The sequence below is a fragment of the Hypanus sabinus genome, chromosome 6, assembly GCF_030144855.1.
Source record: "Hypanus sabinus isolate sHypSab1 chromosome 6, sHypSab1.hap1, whole genome shotgun sequence".
NCBI lineage: Eukaryota > Metazoa > Chordata > Chondrichthyes > Myliobatiformes > Dasyatidae > Hypanus > Hypanus sabinus.
In genome coordinates, this window is record NC_082711.1 from 64797588 (window position 1) to 64821210 (window position 23623).

A 23623-nucleotide genomic window follows, 5' to 3' on the forward strand; every position below is an offset into this window, starting at 1 on the left:
GCCTGCACCACCATTCTGAGATCATGGCTGATCATCTACTATCAATACCCGGTTCTTGCCTTGTCCCCATATCCCTTGATTCCCCTATCCATAAGATACCTATCTAGCTCCTTCTTGAAAGCATCCAGAGAATTGGCCTCCACTGCCTTCCGAGACAGTGCATTCCAGACCCCCACAACTCTCTGGGAGAAAAAGTTTTTCCTTAACTCTGTCCTAAATGACCTACCCCTTATTCTCAAACCATGCCCTCTGGTACTGGACTCTCCCAGCATCTGGAACATATTTCCTGCCTCTATCTTGTCCAATCCCTTAATAATCTTATATGTTGCAATCAGATCCCCTCTCAGTCTCATCAATTCCAGCGTGTACAAGCCCAGTCTCTCTAACCTCTCTGCGTAAGACAGTCCGGACATCCCAGGAATTAACCTCGTGAATCTACGCTGCATTTCCTCTATAGCCAGGATGTCCTTCCTTAACCCTGGAGACCAAAACTATACACAATACTCCAGGTGTGGTCTCACCAGGGCCCTGTACAAATGCAAAAGAATTTCCTTGCTCTTGTACTCAATTCCCTTTGTAATAAAGGGCAACATTCTATTAGCCTTCTTCACTGCCTGCTGCACTTGCTCATTCACCTTCAGTGACTGATGAACAAGTACTCCTAGATCTCTTTGTATTTCTCCCTTACCTAACTCTACACCATTCAGATAATAATCTGCCTTCCTGTTCTTACTCCCAAAGTGGATAAACTCACACTTATTCACATTAAACGTCATCTGCCAAGTATCTGCCCACTCACTCAGCCTATCCAAGTCACCCTGAATTCTCCGAACATCCTCATCACATGTCACACTCCACCCAGCTTGGTATCATCAGCAAACTTGCTGATGTTATTCTCAATGCCTTCATCTAAATCATTGACATAAATCATAAACAGCTGTGGTCCCAATACCGAGCCCTGTGGCACCCCACTAGTCACCACCTCCCATTCCGAGCAACGCCCATTCACTGTTACCCTTTGCTTTCTATCTGCCAACCAGTTTTCTATCCATGTCAATATCTTCCCCCCAATGCCATGAGCTCTGATTTTACCCACCAATCTCCAATGTGGGACCTTATCAAATGCCTTCTGAAAATCAAGGTACACTACATCCACTGGATCTCCCTTGTCTAACTTCCTGGTTACATCCTCAAAAAACTCCAATAGATTAGTCAAGCATGATTTGCCCTTGGTAAATCCATGCTGGCTCAGCCCAATCCTATCACTGCTATCTAGATATGCCACTATTTCATCTTTAATAATGGACTCTAGCATTTTCCCCACTACTGATGTTAGGCTGACAGGACAATAGTTCCCTGTTTTCTCCCTCCCTCCTTTCTTAAAAAGTGGGATAACATTAGCCATTCTCCAATCCTCAGGAACTGATCCTGAATCTAAGGAACATTGGAAAATGATTACCAATGCATCCACAATTTCCAGGGCCACCTCCTTTAGTACCCTAGGATGCAGACCATCTGAACCTGGGGATTTGTCAGCCTTCAGTCCCATCAGTCTACTCATCACTGTTTCCTTCCTAATGTCAATCTGTTTCATTTCCTCTGTTACCCTATGTCCTTGGCCCATCCATACATCTGGGAGATTGCTTGTGTCTTCCTTAGTGAAAACAGATCTAAAATACTCATTAAATTCTTCTGCCATTTCTCTGTTTCCCATAACAATTTCACCCAATTCATTCTTCAAGGGCCCAACATTGTTCTTAACTATCTTCTTTCTCTTCACATACCTAAAAAAGCTTTTGCTATCCTCCTTTATATTCCTGGCTAGCTTGCGTTCGTACCTCATTTTTTCTCCCTGTATTGCCTTTTTAGTTAAGTTCTGTTGTTCCTTAAAAATTTCCAATTATCTGTCCTCCCACTCACCTTAGCTCTGTCATACTTCTTTTTTTTTTAATGCTATGCAATCCCTGACTTCCTTTGTCAACCACTGTGGCCCCTTTCCCCCCTTTGAATCCTTCCTTCTCCGGGGGATGAACTGATTTTGCATCTTGTGCATTATTCCCAAGAATACCTGCCATTGCTGTTCCACTGCCTTTTCTGCTAGGATATCCGTCCAGTTAACTTTGGCCAGCTCTTCCCTCATGGCTCCATAGTCTCCTTTGTTCAACTGCAACACTGACACCTCTGATCTGCCTTATCCTTCTCAAATTGCAGATAAAAACTTATCATATTATGGTCATTACCTCCTAATGGCTCCTTTACTTCAAGATCGCTTATCAAATCCTGTTCATTACACACTGAACAGACAGCATCTATAGAAAAGAGAGAACAGTCAACAATTCAGATCAAGACCCTTCTTCAGCACTGAGAAGATGCTGGAATAAAAAGGTGGGGGTAGGAGAAAAAAAGTGAAGGTGATGGGTGAAGCCAGGTGTGTGAGAAAGATCAAGTGCTGGAGAAGAAAGAACCTCATTGGAGAGGAGACAATAGGAAAAAGGAAGTGGGTGAGAAGAAGTGAAAGGTCAGAGTGGACAATAGAGAAAAGGAAGGTGGGAATTTGTTTACCAGAAGGAGAAATTCATATTCATGCCATCAGGTTGCAGGGTACCCAGACATAATATAAGATGTTGCTCCTCCACCCTGAGGATGGCCTCATCTTGGAACAACATGTCAGAATAGGAATGGGAATTAAAATGTTTGGACAATGGGATGTCATGCTTGTGGTAGATGGTGCGGAGGTGCTCAACGAAGCAGTCTCCTAATTTACATCGAGTCTCACCAATGTAGAGGAGGCTCCATTGTGAGCATAAGACACAATAGACGACCCCAGAAGATTTGCAGGTGAAGTGTTGCTTCATCTGGAAGGACTGTTTAGGGCCCTGAATGGAGGTGAGGGAGGAGATGTATCGGCAGGTGCGGCCATTTGCAGGGATTTGTGCCGGGAGAGAGATTAGTGGGGATGGACGAACGGACAAGGAAATTGTGGAGGGAGCAATCCCTGTGGAAAGTTGGAGGAGTCTTAATTTGTCTAGTCTCCAACTTCAAACTGTCCTCAAAAATTGTTTAAGAAAGCATCACACACATATTGGCAGGGGATCTCAGCAAATGAACATCTGTGGAGGCAAATGAGCAAGCAAAGTTTCGGGACAAGGCCCCTCATCTGGTCAAAGAGTTCAGTACAAGGTCAGGAATGGATATTAAATGCTGATCTTTCAGCATGCCCATGTTCTATAAATGATAAAAAGGAGTATTACTATTGTTAGTTCTGAATTATCAATATTTTTTAAGGTTGTATGACTTTGTTTACTGCTTTATGAACCAAAGTTTTATACATTTATAAATATTTATTCTGATTTGTATTGAAGATTAATTCCAATAAGGGTTTCTAAGGGAACGTGTCTATGGATCTTTTCACAGTGTCTTATATTAGTCACAAGAAAGGAAGAAACCCCAGCAGCAAGAGAATGTCTTGTAGATACAGTAAGGAAAGATCACATATTTTGGCTTCTGGCCTGGAACCTCAAAGGGAAGCCTCCCTCTGATTTTCCTGGTAATGTAGCTTACTTCAGCCCATGGTCTATAGCTTTTAGTTTTAAGCTTGAAGAGTGATGATCACTGTAATAAAAGGTGGGTAATCTATCCTTTTAAATAAGTAATGGAAATAGTTAATCATAAATCAAGGTATAGCTGTCCATTAAGCTGCTTTTGAACCTGCCTTTGATAGTACAGGAACAGTTAAATGAAAACTACTGATACAGAAAAAAATTAAGATGAAGTTGCCTGTGTTTGAGGATAGCCACAGAATATCATGCATAGCGTTGGCTTGTAACAATGCACAATCTTGTGTTTGTGGCATGGAGTGCAGATAAGACATTCACTCACCTGATCTCTACTGGTATTTTGTGTTCCATCCAAGGCTCCACCCATCCTTCCTCTTCAAACTCTGTCAGATTTTCCCAATATACTCCTCTCACATATATACTAATCTAGCTTCTCCTCAAGTAGGGGTGTAATGGCAGTTGAGGGAACAGGGACTGAAAGTGTGTTGGATTAATTTTGAATTTGATTAACTCTGGTGAGAATAAAAGACAGGTGGAAAGCTTTTTTTATGTTAGAATAGGAATCTGAAATTACTGTGGTAGTTCAATTACAATTTTTTCAGTTTGAGATGTTATTAGTTATTATATGTTATGAGTCCTGATGGTGGGTCTTGGCCCAAAACGTCGACTGTTTATTCCTTTCCATGGGTGCTCTCTGACTGCTGAGCTCCTCCAGCATTTTGTGTGTGTGTTACTCTGGATTTCCAGCATCTGCAGAATCTCTTGTGTTTATATTGTAAGTTATGCAATTAATCTAAACCATATCAGCTGTATATAAGAAATACAATATATGAACTTCGCAAAGTGTTTTGCTCTTAAAGGGCTTCTACTCCACTTCAACGAATAATCACTTTCTAATTTTAAGAGTAACTCTGAAAGAAAACGTAAAACAGCCTAAAACACTAGAAACTGGAATCAGGAACAGGCCCCCTGGTCCCCGAAGCCTGCCCTATCACACAACACAATTTTGGTTGACCTGACTCTTGTGTTTGTTCCAAGTAGCCCTCAATTCCCCAATCTATCAAAGATTTATCTGCTTCCTTTTTAAAAACCTCTAGTAATCTGTACTTGTTTTGTACAGAATTTCAGAAATTCACCACCCTATGCAAGAAGAAATACCCACACACATCCATTTTAAATGATCTCCTTGTTTTGTAACTAAGTCCCCCCTCGTTCAAGATTCTCCCACTAATGGAAGCTTCTCAACATCTACCCTATCATGCCACCGTAGCATCTTATAGGTGTTAAAATAAGTTCAAAGTACATTTATTATCAAAGTATGTTTATCTTAAAGAACCTTGAGATGCATCTTCTTACAGACTGCCACAAAACAATGAAACACAATAGAATTCATGAGAAAGCCCTTACCACAAAGATAGGCATAGAGGCAATGTATGAAAAAAGAGGATAAATTGAGAAAATCATAAAAAAGTAAACAAACAATCCACAGAACATGAACTGAGGAGTCCCCGAAAGTAAGTGAACAGCCACAGCGCCAGATTCAGTGCTGAGGTGAATGCCGATATCCTTCACCCTCATCCTCAACACTTTAATCATCTTAATCTAGCTTGGCACTTAAGTCAGTCAAACAGCAATTTGTTATCTGCTCTCAGGCCACACTGCGTCAATCTTGCCTGAAGTTTCGGACCAGCCCCAAGTTCACTCCAGCAAGAAAGCTTTTGGTTTGTTGGCCTTTATAAATCAGAGCATTGAGTATAGGAGTTGGAATGTAATGTTAAAATTGTTCAAGGCATTGGTGAGGCCAAGTTTGAAGTATGTGTACAGTTCTGGTCACTGAATTATAGGAAAGATGTCAACAAAATAGAGAGAGTACAGAGGAGATTTGCTAGAATGTTACCTGGGTTTCAGCACTTACGTTACAGAGAAAGGTTGAACAAGTTAGGTCTTTATTCTTTGGAGCGTAGAAGGTTGGGGGGGACTTGATAAATGTATTTAAAATTATGAGGGGGATAGATAGAGTTGACGTGGATAGGCTTTTTCCATTGAGAGTAGGGGAAATTCAAACGAGGACATGAGTTGAGAGTTAGGGGGCAAAAGTTTAAGGGTAACACGAGGGGTAATTTCTTTACTCAGAGAGTGGTAGCTGTATGGAACGAGCTTCCAGTAGAAGTGGTAGAGGCAGGTTTGGTATTGACATTTAAAGTAAAATTGGATAGGTATATGGACAGGAAAGGAATGGAGGATTATGGGCTGAGAACGGGCCAGTGGGACTAGGTGAGGGTAAGTGTTCGGCACGGACTAGAAGGGCCGAGATGGCCTGTTTCCGTGCTGTAATTGTTATATGGTTAAAGGCTGCCACAGCTGTACCTGCATTCTCCAGAGTCCAGTTCACTGAATATTTCAAGATGCCAGATCGTTTAGATGGCTCAAAAGCAGAGTTCTCAGCAGGAAATTGCGGACTGCAGATTGCAGAGATTCTAGTCCCAACAAAGTATATTTATTAGAATTGTTAGTAATTTTGTTAGCTGACTGCAAAGTGTCACACTATCTCACCAGCACCATCTTTGACAGGAATGTAACATGAAGGAAGATCATTTCTTATTCTTTCAAACAAAGAATACTGATCTAATACTTTTAGCTAATTGTGAGTCAATAACCTTCTCTTCCCAGGAATTAGCCCAGTAAATCTCTTCAGGATTACCTCAAATGCTAGCATATTCTTTCTTAAAGAAAAGGACCAAAACTGTACACAGTACTCCAGATGTGGCCACAACAACACTCTGTACACTTTTAGCAATAATTTACTTTTGAACTTCAACTTACTAAAAGCCAATAAACCATTTTCTTTTTTGGTTACTCAAAATGGGAGAAAAGATTGAGAACTATAGCATTGGGAGCAAAACCTATGAACTGAATGCAGCTAGAGAATTAAGAATACAGACACAGGAACTTAAAGAAATGAGTGGGCCCAATAAGTCAGACTGCCCTCAGTGCCCTCCATTATTCCAATGGCTGGATAAACTCTACCACTTACTCCCAGTAACAAGCCTGCCCTCATTCATTCATCCATTTCTTTCCCACCTTCTGTGTACTTAAAACTAATCTGCTTCCTCAGTACTGACAAGAGTCTTCAACCTAAAATGTTAATTCCGTTTTTCTTTTTGTCAATGCTGCGTATTTTAGTATTCCATCAATTAGAATTTTTTTGATTTGTAGCCATTTTATTTTCTGGCTTCTTATGTTAACCTGGTTGAAGGGGAACACTGGAGTCTGTAAATGATGGAACCTGGAGCAACTTACAAAACACTGGAGGAACTCAGTGAGTCAGGCAACATCTGTGGATGGAAATGGGCTCTTGGGTCATCTGGATTAGAAGCTAGGGGGGGAATAGCCAGTATTAAAAGGTGGACAGGAGGGGTAGAGCAAGTGCTGGCAGCCATCTATTGCTTGAGTTCTTCTCGCTGCCTGCCAGAGATCTGCTGTCTTGACTGGATCAGCTCTACCTCATCACATCCCTCCTCTCAGTTCTGGATATTGTCCAATTTAAAAGAAGAGATTCATATCGGTAATACAGGGCCTTTTAAAATTTAGGTGAATTTAAAAATCTAGACATTCTAAGATCATGCCCCATTTAGGAAAGGAGAGGTATGGAAGTCACATCCTCATGCCTGTTTTATTCTTGAGAAGCATTTGCAGTAAAGCTATTATGTTTATTATTCTATGTTATTTAGCAATACAGCACGGAATAGACCTTTCCAACACTTTGAGCCACACCGCCCTCAATGAACCTGATTAACCATAACCTAATTGCGGGACAATTTACAATGACCAATTAACCTACCCAGTATTTCTTTGGACTGAGAAGAAACCAGAGGACCCAAAGAAAACCCATGCATTCCATGGGGAGGACATGCAGAGACTACTTACAAAACAGCAGTGGAATTGAACTCCACAATCTGGAGCACCCCAAACTGTAATAGCAGCATGCTAACCATGGTGCGACCATGTTGCTTGAAAGTACTATTTAAACAAGTAAATCTTAATCAAAAGATTGAGATTAAATTAAATAATGTCAGCATTATCAATATTGGATACCAACTGTAGGAAATTGACATATAAATTAGATAAGTAAGGAGCATTATGATCATTATTGACTTGTTCTTTACTCAACAGGCATACACACGAATCAGATCTTTCATTGAGGACTATCCCTTCAAAAGGAAGCTCCAAAATATTGACTACATTGCAAATTCTCTAAATGGTGTGAAAGTAGATCACTGCAAACCAGGATTTGGCAAAAATGTCATAACAAGTAACCAGTGTGAAGGGTGTTGTGGTAAGTAGCAATTCATCAGACAGAATCATAGAGTTTGGAAATAGGCCATTCAGTCCAACTCATTCACCGACTAATGTACAACCTTCAGTATTGGCATCAAGACTTCGCCCATAGCCATCTATGCCTAAGCAATCAAATAATCATCTAGAAACTTACTAAGTGCTGTCAGCAACATAGTTTCAACCATTTGGTAAAGGAGTTATCCCTCATATCCCCTCTGAATCTCTTCCCACATACTCTACACCTATGTCCACAATTCTGAGATGGAGAGAAGTTCCTGCAATCTAGATTGTTCCTGCAATCTAGCCTTTAAAAGTTTATGTACCTCAGCCATGTCCGCTCATTATAAACCATGGGACCATAAGATATAGAAGCAGAAGTTGACCATTCAGCCCATCGAGTCAGCTCCACCAGACAATCGCGGGCTGATCCATTTCCACTGTTTCTTGCACTTTATGTAGTCCTGGGTAGGTCTGTAATCTAGTGTAGTTTTTTTCTGTGTTTTTTTATGTAGTTCAGTCTAGCTTTTGTACTGTGTCATGTAACACCATGGTCCTGAAAAAACGTCTCGCTTTTACTATGTACTGTACCAGCAGTTATGGTCGAAATGACAATAAAAATTGACTTGACTTGACTTCATCCAGTCATCCCCACTCCCCTTCCTTCTCCCCATACCCTTTGATACACTGGCTAATCAAGAACCTATCTCTGCCTTGGCCTTGGCCTCCACAGCCGCTCGTGGCAACAAATTCCACAGATTTACCACCCTCTGACTAAAGTAACTTCTCCACATCTTTATTCTAAATGGATGTCTTTCAATCTTGAAATCATGGCCTCTTGTCCTGGACTCCCCTACCATGGGAAATAACTTTGCCATATCCAATCTGTTCGTGCCTTTTAACATTCAGAATGTTCCTATGAGATCCCCCCTCATTCTCCTGAACTCCAGGAATCCAGCCCAAGAGCTGCCAGATGTTCCTCATACGGTAACCCTTTCATTCATGGAATCATTCTCATGAATCTTCTCTGAACCCTCTCCAATGTCAGTATATCCTTTCTAAAATAAGGAGCCCAAAACTGCACACAATACCCCAAGAACGGTCTCACGAGTGCCTTATAGAGCCTCAACATCACATCCCTGCTCTTATATTCTGTACCTCTAGAAGTGAATGCCTTCTTCACCACCGACTCAACCTGGAGGTTAACCTTCAGGGTCTGCCTGTTTATTTCTTCCACCAAAGTGCATGATCCTACACTTTTCAACATTGTTTTTCATTTGCCACCTCTTTACCCATTCCCCTAGCCTAAGCTATCTTTCTGCAGGCTCTCTGTTTCCTCAACACTACCCGCTTCTCCACCTATTTTTGTATCATCGGCAAATTTAGCCACAAATCCATTAATCTCATAGTCCAAATTATTGACATACATCGTAAAAAGCTGCAGTCCCAACGCCAATCCCTGTAGAGCTCCACTGGTAACTGGCAGCCAGCCAGTATAGGGTCTCTTTATTCCCACTCTCTGTTCTCTGCCAATCAGTCAATGCTGCACCTACGCTAGTAACTTCCCTGTAATTCAATGGGCTCTTATCTTGCTAAGCAGCCTCATGTGCGGCACCTTGTCAAAGGCCTTCTGAAAATCCAAGTACACCACATCTACTGCATGTCCTTTGTCTACCCTGCTTGTAGTTTCCTCAAAAAAAACTTCCCAACCACTGATGTCAGGCTAGCAGGTCTATAGTTTCCTTTCTGCTGCCTCCCACCCTTTTTAAATAGTGGAGTAACATTTACAATTTTCCAGTCATCCGGTAAAATGCCAGAATCTATCGATTCTTAAAAAATCGTTGTTAATGATTGGACAGGCTAGATGCAGGAAGATTGTTTCTGATGCTGGGGAAGTCCAGAATGAGGGGTCACAGTTTAAGGATAAAGGGGAAGCCTTTTAGGACCGAGATGAGGAAAAATTTCTTCACACAGAGAGTGGTGAATCTGTGGAATTCTCTGCCACAGGAAACAGTTGAGGCTGGTTCGTTGGCTATATTTAAGAGGAAGTTAGATATGGCCCTTGTGGCTAAAGGGATCAGGGGGTATGGAGAAAAAGCAGGTACAGGGTTCTGAGTTGGATGATCAGCCATGATCATACTGAATGGCGGTGCAGGCTCGAAGAGCCGAATGGCCTACTCCTGCACCTATTTTCTATGTTTCTATGTTTTAATGCCTCCCCAACTTCTCCAGCTACTTCCTTAAGAACCCAAGGGTGCATTCCATCAGGTCCAGGAGATCTATCCACCCTCAGACCATTAAGCTTCCTGAGCACCTTCTCAGTCGTAATTTTCACTGTACATACTTCACTTCCCTGACACTCTTGAATGTCCAGTATACTGCAGATGTCTTCTACTGTGAAGACTAACGCAAAATACGCATTAAGTTCCTTTGCCATCTCTACATCTCTCATTACAATATCTCTTCTCTTCTCTAGAGAGAACTGATCTAACTTCTTCAGTTTCTTCTCATAACTGAACTGCTCCATCCCTGGCAGAAGATCCAGATACACTACAATGTCTGGTTCCTTCCTATCTGTTCTACTCAGTTTTAATCCTAGATGTAACAATTCCATGACAAGAGATAAGCATATTGGGCCTATCTTCTTTGGAAATTTTAAAGAACGAGAAATGATCTGATTGAAACATAAAATTGTAGCAGGGTTACACAGGGTAGATGTGTATTTGATCTTTCCTCCGGCTGACATTTCTAGATCAGGGTCTACAATCTCAAAATATGGGACAGCCATTCAGGACAAATATGAAAAGAACTTTCTTCGTCCTGGTCGTGGTGAATGTTGAAATTCTCATGAGATTTGTAGAGACCTAGTTAGTGAGTACAATCAAGTTAGTGATTACAGAATGTTAGCTGAGACACTGGAGCCAAATGAGCTACTCCTCTTCAGTTTCTTGTTTTACATTCTGAATGTGAGCTCTGGTCCTTTATCAAGTTAAGAACACCATTAGATTTAAGTTTGTCGCTCTCAATACAGAACTGGACATTTTCCCTGGATGAGTATGCTGGAACCTTCTTTCTAGTTATGGTATGGGAGCAGCCTTGCCATTTCTCCTGCAGTGGTTCAAAGAGGAGGAACACAGGTTCACTTAGGCTAAAAAGAAACTTCATTCTTCAAGTTAAGTTTATTGTCATCCAACCATATACACGTATACCACCAAATGAAAAAATGTTCCTCCACAACATGTATGTACAACTCACACACAACACATAAAGTAACATTACCACAAATACCAAAATATATTCCAGAAGATTGACATTTAGCATAAGATGCACTTATGACACAAGTCAAAGAGTAAACAGTATAACACTACCAGTGCTTCATAAGTGATGAGACCTGGGAGGTGGCAGGGAGTTTCGTTGCCTCATTGCCTGGGGGAAGAAGCTGTTTCCCATCCTAACAGTCCTTGTCCTAAGGCTATGAAACACCCTGGCTGGTCGTAGAGAGCCAGAAAGATTTTGGGATGGATGGGAGGGTTCCTTGGATTTCCTACAGCCAAAGCTTTTCTTGCTTCAGCTTATCCAGGTGACCTCCTGGTACATCAGAATCAAAATCATTTTGTTTTTTTAAATCACTGACATATGTTGTGAAAATTTTCAATTTATCTTACTCCTGTATACCTCCTTGTCACAATCTAAGATTCTGCCAACAACAGTTGTGTCAAAGGTGAATTTATAGATGGCATTTGAGCTGTGTATAGCTACATGGTCATGGGTGTGGAGGGAGTAGAACGACGGGCTAAGTGCACATCCTTGAGGTGTGCCTGTGTTCATTGTCAGTAAGGAGAAGATGTTATTACCAATTGCACTGCCTGAGGTCTCCCAATGAGCAAGTTAAGGATCCCATTGCAGACGGAGGTGCCAGAGGCCCAGGATTTGAATCTTGTTGAATAGTCCCAAGGGGATGATGATGTTGAATGCAAGCAAAGTTGTAATCAATAAACAACAGCCTAATGTAGGTATTGCAGTTGTCTTGGTGGTCCAAGGCTGAGTGGAGAGCCAGTGAGACTGCACCTGTTGTAGACCAATTGTGGTATTAGTCAATTAGCAGCGGATCCAGGACCTTGCTCAAGATGAGGTTAATTCTAGCCATGATCAACCTCTCAGAGTACTTAATCACAGATGTGTGTGCTGCTGTGTGATAGCTGTGGCAGCTCACCCTATGCCTCTTGGGCACTGTTATTTTTGAAGCCCTTTTGAAACAGGTGGGAACGTCTGACTGCAGGAAAGAGGCTATGGCTGTCTTTACACTCCTCAGCACCTCTGTGGTCAGCACCGGTTTTCAGTACCCTGACAGGGTACACTAGCAGGGCCTGACACCTGACAATGGTTCACTCTCTTAAAGGTTATTCTGCTACTGTTAATCTGATCTAGTTCCCATCAACCGAGTCCAGCTTCTGTTCTTCAATTCTTCTTAAAGTAATTTCCTTGGATCTGATGACATACTTCTGATTTAATTTCCCTTTGAATATCACCGTTGACCTACTTTAATTTAGTTTTTGCCCTCCACTTTTCAATCCAAGAGCCTGCTGACTACCACTAACAGCATCACAGAAAAATAGATTCTGGCCTGAATTTTAACCGTCAGCATGTTTCCAGTGGCAAAATGTGATACTGAGTTGATCATTTTGCCAGAGATGAACATGAGCCTGTCAGTTTTGATAGCTGGGCCTCATTAAAATCTCAGTAGCCAAAAGGCAAACATGCTCGATACTTCAAGAAACCTCGTACATAATTAGTGATTATGTTATTTTATGCAGCTATTTTAGAAGGCTGGTCAGTAAAGTGTATCTTTTTCATTAATAAGAATAGTCCACATACAGTTGATCATTACATATATTGATTAATATATAAATTTACTCCACGGTTTTAATATATTATTATTTTCTCTCCCCATAAACAGTGGCATGTCCACCTGGACATTTCAGTGCAAGGCAAGATACAATCTGCACTCCATGTGCCTTTGGTTCATTTAATAGGCATTATGGAAAGACTGAATGCACAAACTGCCCACATAATGAAGCTACCAACAGAAGTGGGGCAACATCTCAACAAGAATGCCATTGTAAGTTTATTTCGTTATCTTTCCCCTTTCCTTCGTTAAACACTTTGTTGGATCTTAGTCGCCTGCCTCTATGTATCCTTTGTCTGACAATCAGTTGCCACAAGGCATAGATTAGGAATTGCTTCGATGGCTCAGTTAATGGACACACACGGTAATTACGGGGATAATTTGCTCCATTGAAATACTCTTCATACACTTTCTAGAACTAGGTACAAATGCTCCTAGTGCTATCTGCGCTCCCTATTGACAGACATGTTGGCCTGAATGAATTGACTCCCACACGGGTTCCAAGCAATGGCTAGGCACCAGGAGGCTTACTCAGAGTCACTGCCCCCCAGAACATCAAGACAGCCTTTGAGAGCTGCAAAAGATTTTTAATTGTTTCTAACTGTCCCTACTAGGAAGAGAACAGTTAAAAACTACTATTATTTAACTAATTTAAATTCATCATCGTCGTCGTTATGTGCTGTGTCATATGATGTGGGCGAGCATGATCACTGACCATGATTGGTCTTGGCAAATTTCTCTACAGAAGTGTTTTGCCATTGTCTTCTTCTGGGCAGTGACATTGCAAGGCGGGTGACCTCAACCATTATCAACACTCTTCAGAGATTGTCTGCCTGGTGTCAGTGGTCGCATAACCCGGACTTGTGATATGTACCAGCTGTTCATACGACCATCCACCGCCCACTTCCGTAGCTTCAAGTGACCCCGATAGGAGGGCTAAGCAGGTGCTACACCTTGCCCAAGGGTGACCTACAGGCTAGTTTCCATCTCTTCAGTGGAGATGTATTTGCACCACACCACCCAAATCTTAACACTTAATTAAAAATACAGTAATAATAAGTATGATCAAAACATTAAAACAAATTCAACCAATATAGAATAAACTTTACCTTTTTTTTCAAAGGGATGATAATGTTACACAATGGATAGGTTTGTATGCTATGTCTGTGCTGAAGAGGGTAGCTGAAAGCAAACCCTGTGTTCAGTGCATCACTGCTGGACCCAATAGCAAGTCTGTTGATGAAGCAACTGGCCAGATGCACATGTCATCCATTTCATAACAGATTCCTACCTTATACCATGCATGTGAAAGCAAATGCAGATGATAGTTCCATTATTGATTACTACAATTAATTGAGCTCTGCAAAGGTAACTGAGGTCAAACATACAAATTAATTACATAAATGTTGTGGCTCTAAAATGCCCAGCTGAAGTTAACCAGGTTCAGTCTGTATATTGTTCTTATCTTTCCAGAGTGGGTTAATCTGCATCAGTTTTTCATAAAAATGCATAAGATACTTATTCTTCAGATCATGAACAAGATAATAAACTAATTACAATTCGTTTTTGAACTAAGAATCTCCATGGGTTTTTTTACAAAGTTGAAGATAAGAAATGGGGCAGGTTTCTGCACAATTCAGCAATTTCATGTTTAACAGTACAGGTGTCCCCCACTGTATGAATGTTCGCTTTACGCCACTTTGCTTTTACGAAAGACCTACATTAGTAACCTGTTTTCGCATTACAAGGAGCATTTTCACTTTTATGTAAGTTTTTCCCATATAAATTAATGGTTCTTCACTTTATGCCATTTCAGCTTAAGAAAGGTTTTTTAGCAACGCTCTACCTTTGTAAAAGGGGGGGGGGGGGAACACCTGGTATTAGAGGACAGTCCTACAAAGAAGTTTTTGTCGGTGTCACCATGCATTACTTAAGTCTTCACTCTTAACTTGTTAAATATATTTAATATTAAGAACTGTTTAACCAAAATCACCATTATTTCTTTTAGGGATAATATATCAATGGATGTTACCTGTGACCTCTACAATAGGAACTTGCATCTTTTTAATAACCATTTGGATGTAAGTGTCTGTCATTACGAAAACATCAGAAATGTTTTAAAATGCTGTCAATAAGTGAAATAATCTCATAATTGAAGTATAATTAAATCTTCATTTTGTACACTGTATGTTAGGAGTGGAATGGTGGAGGAATAGGGCCTGGTTCCTCAGTTTGGGTGATGGAATTATCCACGGGGTTGTTGCAACTGTTCACTAGTTTGAAGAGCATAACGAAGTTTGCTGATGATACTAAATTGAGTGGAGAAGCAAATTGTGCAGAGAATGCAGATTGCCTGCAGATATAGATTGGTTAAGTGTGTGGGCAAGGGTCTGGAAGATGGAGAACAATGTTGGTAAATATGAGTTCATGCATTTTGGAAGGAAAAAAATAAACAATCAGATTATTTTATTAAAATGGTGACAGATTGTATCATGCTATTTTGCAGAAGGACTTGAGAGTGTGTGTGCATGAATTGCAAAAGCTGCAACAAGTTATTAAAGGTGCAAATAGAATATTGGCCTTCATTGCTAGAGGGATTTAAAGTAAGAGTGTGGGGTTATGCTACAGGGTACTGGTGAGGCCACACATAGAGTACTGTGTGTAGTTCTGGTCTCTTGCCTTAAGGAAAGATATACTGGCTTTGGAGGTGATACATTGAATGTAGATTCTGGAAATGAGGGAGTTAGCCTTTGAGAAGAGATTGAGTCACCTGGGACCATACTCACTGGAATTCAGAAGAGTGAAAGAGGATTTTATGTGAAATTATAAAAGGGAAAGATAATATACGGGCCAGAAAATGGTGTTCACTGATGAGTGAGACTAGAAGTATGGGACATAGCTTCAAGACTCGGGAAATACATTTTTTTCCCAGTGGGTAGTAAATTTGTAGAATTCTCTGTCTAGGGAAGCAAGTGGTAGTGGCTATCTCAACAAGAACATAGATAACATAGTTAGAGTTTTGCATAGTAGTAGAATTAAATGTTAGGGAGCAGATGGCCTATTTCTACTACGATTTCTTATGTTTTTGTGAATGATCCAATCCCTGAGTTGTTGTGGGGTGGTGTGGGCTGGACCGGGATGACAAGTGTGGATAAGGAAGGAGCAAATCAGGTGGGGGAGGGGATATTGGCCGATACTGGATTCAGATTCAGATACTGATTCAAGTTCATTTATTTATCACATGTACATTGAAACGTACAGTAAAATGTCTTTTGCGTTAACAAACAGCATACCCAAGGATGTGGTGCTGGGGACAGCCTGCAAGTGTCGGCATGTATTGCATGTCCACAGAAGAACAACACAAATAGTATAAACAAATCAAAACTAGACAACAACAGCAAAACAAATCTTTTTCTTCCCAAACCCTACACACACAGACAGATCTCCAGCCACAGGATATGCCACTTCCAGACCTCCTGAATTCTCAGACTCACAGACATCAGGCTGTGGGAAAGCATTTGGACCAGTGCCTTGTGCAGGGAGGTAGTTACAAGTTGTATATGTGCTTGTTTGAATGGATGTAGGAGTGTGGGTGTGTGCCATTAGGGTAAATTGTCCCTTGATTAGGCTAGGGTTAAATTGAGGGTTTCTGGCGACATGGCTCGAAGCAATATGCAGTTAAATTTCTAGGCCTTCCAGCATATCATGATAATACTGATTCTTGAAAAGAGCTATCCAGTTAGCTCAATGATCTGATCTTCCTCATTAAAAATCACAGACAGAACAAATATAGTACCGGAGGAGGATGTCAAAACCATCCCAGATTTGTATTTAACTATCTAGCTAGACTGTTCAACGGTCCTTTCCTTGTATTCTTTCCTTTTAGTAGTTTATCAATTTGCCTTTAAATGCTACAGTTAAATCTCTCTTCTCTACCACCTAGGTAGTACATTTGAAACCTTTACAACTTATTGCATAAAAAAGGTTGTTCCACATGTCTGTTTTGCTTTATTTTGCCAATTATGCACATTCTTGTCCCCTAGTTCTTGACTTCTTTTAATAGGTACATTTAATGTCTGAGAAATGTATACAATATACATCCTGAAATTCTTCTTCTTTGCAAACATCCATGAAAACAGAGCAGTGCCCCGAAGAATGAATGACAGTTAAAACTTTAGAACCCCAAAGCCTCCCCAGGTGCCCCCTCCCACATACATGTAGCGGCAAGGCAACGACCCTTTTCTACCAAGGGGAATGATTTCTCTCTAGCTACTCCCTGTGCCTAACGTGCTTTTAAGTGTCTCTATGTCCTCTTGCAACCTCCTCTCTTACCAGGAGAACAAACCTAGAATCTAGTCTCTTCTCCTTCCAAATTCTATGCTCTACCCTCTCCAAAGTTATTTTCCTTTCATGTTCAAGACCTTCCTTTGTCCGCTCTGTCCCTCGATTTGGTATTCTGGCCCTACCTGTTTCAAACACAGACATTAGCACTATCTTTAGTGAAGCAGCTTACAGACCCATACGATGTGAAAACTGTATGAGATATGAGATTAACAAGAAAAAAAAGAGGGTGTGAATGCAAGTTACATACAGCATCCGTTAGTCTCGTGAGATCATGGATTTGCGCCTTGGAAAGTTTCCAGGGCACAGGCCTGGACAGGATTGTATGGGAGACTGGCAGTTGCCCATGCTGCAAGTCTCCCCTCTCCATGCCACTGATGTTGTCCAAGGGAAGGGCACTAGGACCCATGCGTGAATGCGAGTATCACCAGAAGTTTGAGAATGTACTGTCAACCAGAAACAGCAGTGATTCATTCACTTTATGCACAGGGTAATCAATGTGATTATGGCTGATTAGTATTCAAGCTTCATTTTCCTCCCAAATTCCATATCTGTATCTTGTTGATTCATATTTAAAATTACTAATTAAACTGACATTTATAGTTTCTCATGGGAAGAGTTCTACACTTTGAGTGAAATGTTTCCTAATTCCTCTTTCAATGGCTGATCATTTATTTTATGCTTATGCCCCCCTTGACTTAAACATGGAATTTCTGTCTGTCTTCCTATCGATTTCCTTCAAAATCCTGAAATACTAATATGCCATTTAATTCACCCAGGGAATACAGTGCTAGTATTTTAATTCTCTTTTCATAATTTAGCCCTCAGAGCCTGGGCAGATTCTTGTTGCTTTTTTTCTAAGACTGATATATACACTATAAGAACTGATTGTGGTGTAATCAAGGCTTTATGTAGCTGCAACGGAAGTTCATCAAAAGGTCATAGAGTCATATAGTATAGAAGCAGGTTTTGTAACCCAGCATGTCAACACCAGTAATCAAGTACTTATCTAATCCTATGCTTTGGCAGTTCAAGTGGTCATTTAGATAGATCTTAAATGTTCTGAAAGCACCTGAGTCTACCACCAACTCAAGCGATGAGTGCCGGATTCCAACCTTCCTCAGATTTGTTGTCCTTTACCTTAAACCCTGTGTCTTCACATTCTTGATCTTAGATATAAAGGGTAACACCATTCTGTCCTTTTTAATAATCATTGGAGTTTAGTATTCTGTAAACTCGCTTGCAACTCTGCCATTCCTAGCTTTTCAGCATTTATACAATACTTAGATCTATCTTTTTTTGGGGAAAGTGGATTGACTCACACTTAATTGGTCTATTTTCAAGGGTTGCAAGCACTGCAACAAGGAACAATGCCACAGGAAAGCAGCATCCATCTAACAGGCCATGATGTGTTTTTGTTGCTGCCGTCAGGAAGTAGGTACAGGAGCCTTGGGGCCCATACCACCAGGTTCGGGAGCAGTCATTGCCCATCAGCCATCTGACTTCTGAACTGGCATGGATAACCTCACTCATGTCAATGCTGACCTGATTCCACAACCTATGGACTTACTGTAAAACAAAGAAACACAGAAAACCTGCAGCACAATACAGGCCCTTCAGCCCACAAAGTTGTGCCGAACATGTCCTGACCTTAGAAATTACCAGGCTTACCTATAGCCCTCTATTTTTCTAAGCTCCATGTATCTATCCAAAAGTCTCTTAAAAGACCCTATCGTATCTGCCTCCACCATCGTTGCCGGCAGCCCATTCCATGCACTCACCACTCCGTGTAAAAACCTTACCCCTAACATCTCCTCTGTACCTACTCTCCAGCACCTTAAACTTGAGTCCTCTTGTGGCAACCATCTCAGCCCTGGGAAAAAGCCTCTGACTATCCACACGATCAATGCCTCTCATCATCTTATACACCTCTATCAGGTCACCTCCAATCTTGTGTCGCTTCAGGGAGAAAAGGCCGAGTTCACTTAACCTGTTCTCATAAGGCATGCTCCCCAATCCAGGCAACATCCTTGTAAATCTCCCCTGCACCCTTTCTATGGTTTCCACATCTTTCCTGTAGTGAGGTGACCAGAACTGAGCACAGTTCTCCAAGTGGGGTCTGATCAGGGTCCTATATAGCTGCGACATTACCTCTCGGCTCCTAAATTTCATTCCACGATTGATGAAAGCCAATACACCGTATGCCTTCTTAACCACACAGGCAACCTGTGCAGCTGTTTTGAGTGTCCTATGGACATGGACCCCAAGATCCCTCTGATCCTCCACACTACCACGTGCCTTACCATTAATACTATATTCTGCCATCATATTTGACCTACCAAAATGAGCCACTTCACACTTCTCTGGGTTGAACTCCATCTGCCAATTCTCAGCCCAGTTTTGCATCCTATCAATGTCCTGCTGTAGCCTCTGACAGCCCTCCACACTGTCCAGAACACCCCCAACCTTTGTGTCATCAGCAAATTTACTAACCCATCCCTCCACTTCCTCATCCAGGTCATTTATAAAAATCGCGAAGAGTAGGGGTCCCAGAACAGATCCCTGAAGCACACCACTGGTCACTGACTTCCATGCAGAGTATGACCCGTCTATAACTACTCTTTGTCTACTGTGGGCAAGCCAGTTCTGGATCCACAAAGCAATGTCTCCTTGGATCCCATGCCTCCTTACATTCTCAATAGGCCTTGCATGGGGTACCTTATCAAAAGCCTTGCTGAAATCCATATACACTACATCTTCTGTTCTACCTTCATCAATGTGTTTAGTCACATCCTCAAAAAATTCAATCAGGCTCGTAAGGCACAACCTGCCCTTGACAAAGACATGCTGACTATTCCTAGTCAGATTATGCCTCTCCAAATGATCATAAATCCTGCCTCTCAGGATCTTCTGCATCAACTTACCAACCACTGAAGTAAGACTCACTGGTCTATAATTTCCTGGGCTATCTCTACTCCCTTTCATGAATAGAGGAACAACATCCACAACCCTCTAATCCTCCAGAACCTCTCCCGTCCCCATTGATGATGCAAAGATCATCGACAGAGGCTCATCAGTCTCCTCCCTCACCTCCTACAGTAGCCTGGGGTACATCTCATCCCATCCCAGTGACTTATCCAACTTGATGCTTTCCAGAAGTTCCAGTACATCCTCTTTCTTAATATCTATATGCTCAAGCTTTTCAGTCCGCTGCAAGTCATCACAACAATCACCAAAATCCTTTTCCAAACTGAATACTGAAGTAAAGTATTCATTAAGTACCTCTGCTGTCTCCTCTGGTTCCAAACACACTTTCCCACTGTCAGACTTGATAGGTCCTATACTTTCATATCTTATCCTCTTGCTCTTCACATACTTGTAGAATGCCTTGCAGTTTTCCTTAATCCTGCCCACCAAGGCCTTCTCCTGACCCCTTTTGGCTCTCCTAATTTCCTTCTTAAAAGCTCCTTCCTGTTAGCCTTATAATCTTCTAAATCCCTAACATTACCTAGTTCTCTGAACATTTTCTAAGCTTTTCTTCTTGACTAGATTTATTACAGCCTTTGTACACCACAGTTCCTGCACCCTACCATAACTTCCCTGTCTCATTGGAACGTCCTTTTGCAGAACTCCACACAAGTATCCCCTGAACATTTGCCACACTTCTTCCATGCTTTTCCCTGAGAAGATCTGTTCCCGGTGTAACGTGTACAACACACTGGAGGAACTCAGCAGGTCAGGCAGCATCCGTGGAAATGAGCAGTCAATGTTTTGTGCCGAGACCCTTCGTCAGGACTGAAGGGGGGGGCAGGGGCCCCATAAAGAAGGTGGGGGAGGGTGGGAAGGAGAAGGCTGGTGGGTGTCAGGTTAAAAACCAATCAGAGGAAAGATCAAAGGGTGGGGGATAGACAGGAAATGTGAAGAAGGAATGTAAGGTGAAAGCACTATGGGTTGTAGAAGAAGGCAGAATCATGAGAGAGGTGATAGGCAGCTAGAAGAAGAGGTTAAGTGAAAGTGGGATGGGGGAAGGAAGAGGGAGGGAATTACCGGAAGTTGGAGAATTCAATGTTCATGCCAAGGGGCTGGAGACTATCCAGACCGTATATGAAGTGTTGCTCCTCCAACCTGTGTCCTCTGTTACCACCATTTAGGGCCCCAAACAGTCCTTCCAGGCGAGGCAACACTGTTGGGGTCACTATTTCATCGGGTGCTCCTGGTGCAGCCTCCTCTACATTGGCGAGACCCAACGCAGATTGGGGGACCGCTTCGTCGAGCACCTCCACTCCATCTGCCACAACAGACAGGATCTCCTGGTTGCCACCCACTTCAACTCTGCTTCACATTCACATTTGGATATGTCCATACATAGCCTCCTCTACTGCCATGATGAGGCCAACTCAGGTTGGAGGAGCAACACCTCATCTACCGTCTGGGTATTCTCCAGCCCCTTGGTAGGAACATCGAATTCTCCAACTTCCGGTAATTCCCTCCCTCTTCCTTCCCCCATCCCACTTTCACTTAACCTCTTCTTCTAGCTGCCTATCACCTCTCTCATGACTCGGCCTTCTTCTACTACCCATAGTGCTTTCCCCTTACATTCCTCCTTCACCTCTCCTGCCTATCCCCTCCCTGCTTCCCCTCCCCCACCCCTTGATCTTTCCTCTGATTGGTTTTTAACCTGACACCCACCAGCCTTCTCCTTCCCACCCTCCCCCCACCTTCTTCATAGGGCCCCTGCCCCCTCCCTCTTCAGTCCTGTTGAAGGGTCTGGGCCCAAAACATTGACTGCTCATTTCCACGGATGCTGCCCGACATGCTGAGTTCCTCCAGCTTGTTGTACATGTTGCTTTGACCACTGCATTTGCAGTGTATTTTGTTTTCCCAATCTAAGCTTCCAATTTCCTGCCTGATAGCCTCATAATTCCCCCTTACTCCAATTAAACACTTTTCGAACTTGTCTGTTCCTATCCCTCTTCAATGCTGTTGTAAAGGAGATAGAATTATAGACAATAGACAGTAGGTGGAGGAGTAGGCCATTCGGCCCTTCTAGCCTGCACCACCATTCACTGTGATCATAGCTGATCGTACACAATCAGTGCCCTGTTCCTGCCCTCTCCCCATATCCCTTGCCTGCACTATCTATAAGAGCTCTATCTAACTCTCTCTTGAATGCATCCAGAGAATTATGACCACTATCTCCAAAATACTCTCCCACTGAGAGATCTGACACCCGACCAGGTTCATTTCCCAATACCAGATCAAGTAGTCTCCCCTCTTTTAGGCTTATCTACATATTGAGTCAAGAAACCTTCCTGAACACACCTAACAAACTCCACCCCATCCAAACCCCTTGCTCTAAGGAGATGCCAATCGATATTTGGGAAATCAAAATCTCCTATCACGACAACTCTTATTATTACACACCTTTCCAGGATCTGTTCCCCTATCTGCTCCTCGATATCCCTGTTACAATTAAGCAGCCTATAAAAAACACTTAGTAAAGTTATTGACCCCTTCCTGTACCTAACTTCCACCTACAGAGACTCCTTAGATAATCCCTCCATGACATCCAGCTTTTCTGATCAACAGTGCAACACCCCCACCTCTTTTGCCTCCCTCCCTGTCCTTTCTGAAACATTTAAAACTCAGCACTTGAAGTAACCATTCCTGTCCCTGAGCCATCCAAGTGTCTGTAATGGCCACCACATCACATCTCCAAGTACTGATCCACACTCTAAGCTCAACGGCTTTGTTCACAATATGCCACAATCAACACACCTCAAACCGTCGGTCTGAGCACGTCCCTTCTTGATCACCCATCTATTCTCCCTCTTATACCGTTGCCAAGCTTTCTCTATTTGTGAGCCAACCGCCTCTTCCTCTGTCTCTTCAGTTTAGTTCTCACCTCCCAGCAATCCTAGTTTAAACTCTCCCCAATAGCCTTAGCAAACCTCCCTGCCAGGATATTGGTCCCCCTGGGATTCAAGTGCAACCCATCCTTTTTGTACAGGTCACACCTGCCCCAAAAAAGGTCCCAATGATCCAGAAATCTGAATCCCTGCCCCCTGCTCCAATCACTCAGCCACTCATTTATCCTCCAACTGACTCTATTACTATACTCACTGTCACGTGGCCCAGGCAGTAATCCTGAGATGACTACCTGCGTGGTTCTGCTTCTCAACTTCTTTCCTAACTCCCTGTAGTCTGTTTTCAGGACCTCTTCCCTTTTCCTGCCTATGTTATTGGTACCAATATGTACCACAACCTCTGGCTGTTCTCCCTCCCACTGCAGGATATCGTGGATGCGATCTGAAACATCCCGGACCCTGGCACCTGGGACACAAACTACCATCCGAGTTTCTTTCCTGCATCCACAGACTCGCCTGTCTGACCCCCTAACTATAGAGTCCCCTATCACTACAGCCTTCCTCTTCCTTTCCCCAACCTTCTGAGCCACAGGGCTGGACTCTGCCAAAGGCACGGC

General features: G+C 42.3%; 1 protein-coding gene across 12 annotated transcripts in view; it reads left to right on the forward strand.

The window, feature by feature from the left end:
* Nucleotides 1-23623, forward strand: part of LOC132395548 (zona pellucida-binding protein 2-like) — an 86761-nt gene that overhangs the window by 58132 nt on the left and 5006 nt on the right. For all 12 annotated transcript variants that reach the window (XM_059972321.1, XM_059972323.1, XM_059972324.1 and 9 more), the window contains 3 exons: nucleotides 7731-7893; nucleotides 12850-13011; nucleotides 14807-14879. In XM_059972321.1, coding sequence (XP_059828304.1) covers nucleotides 7731-7893; nucleotides 12850-13011; nucleotides 14807-14879 — 398 coding nt within the window. The remainder of the gene's footprint in view (nucleotides 1-7730; nucleotides 7894-12849; nucleotides 13012-14806; nucleotides 14880-23623) is intronic.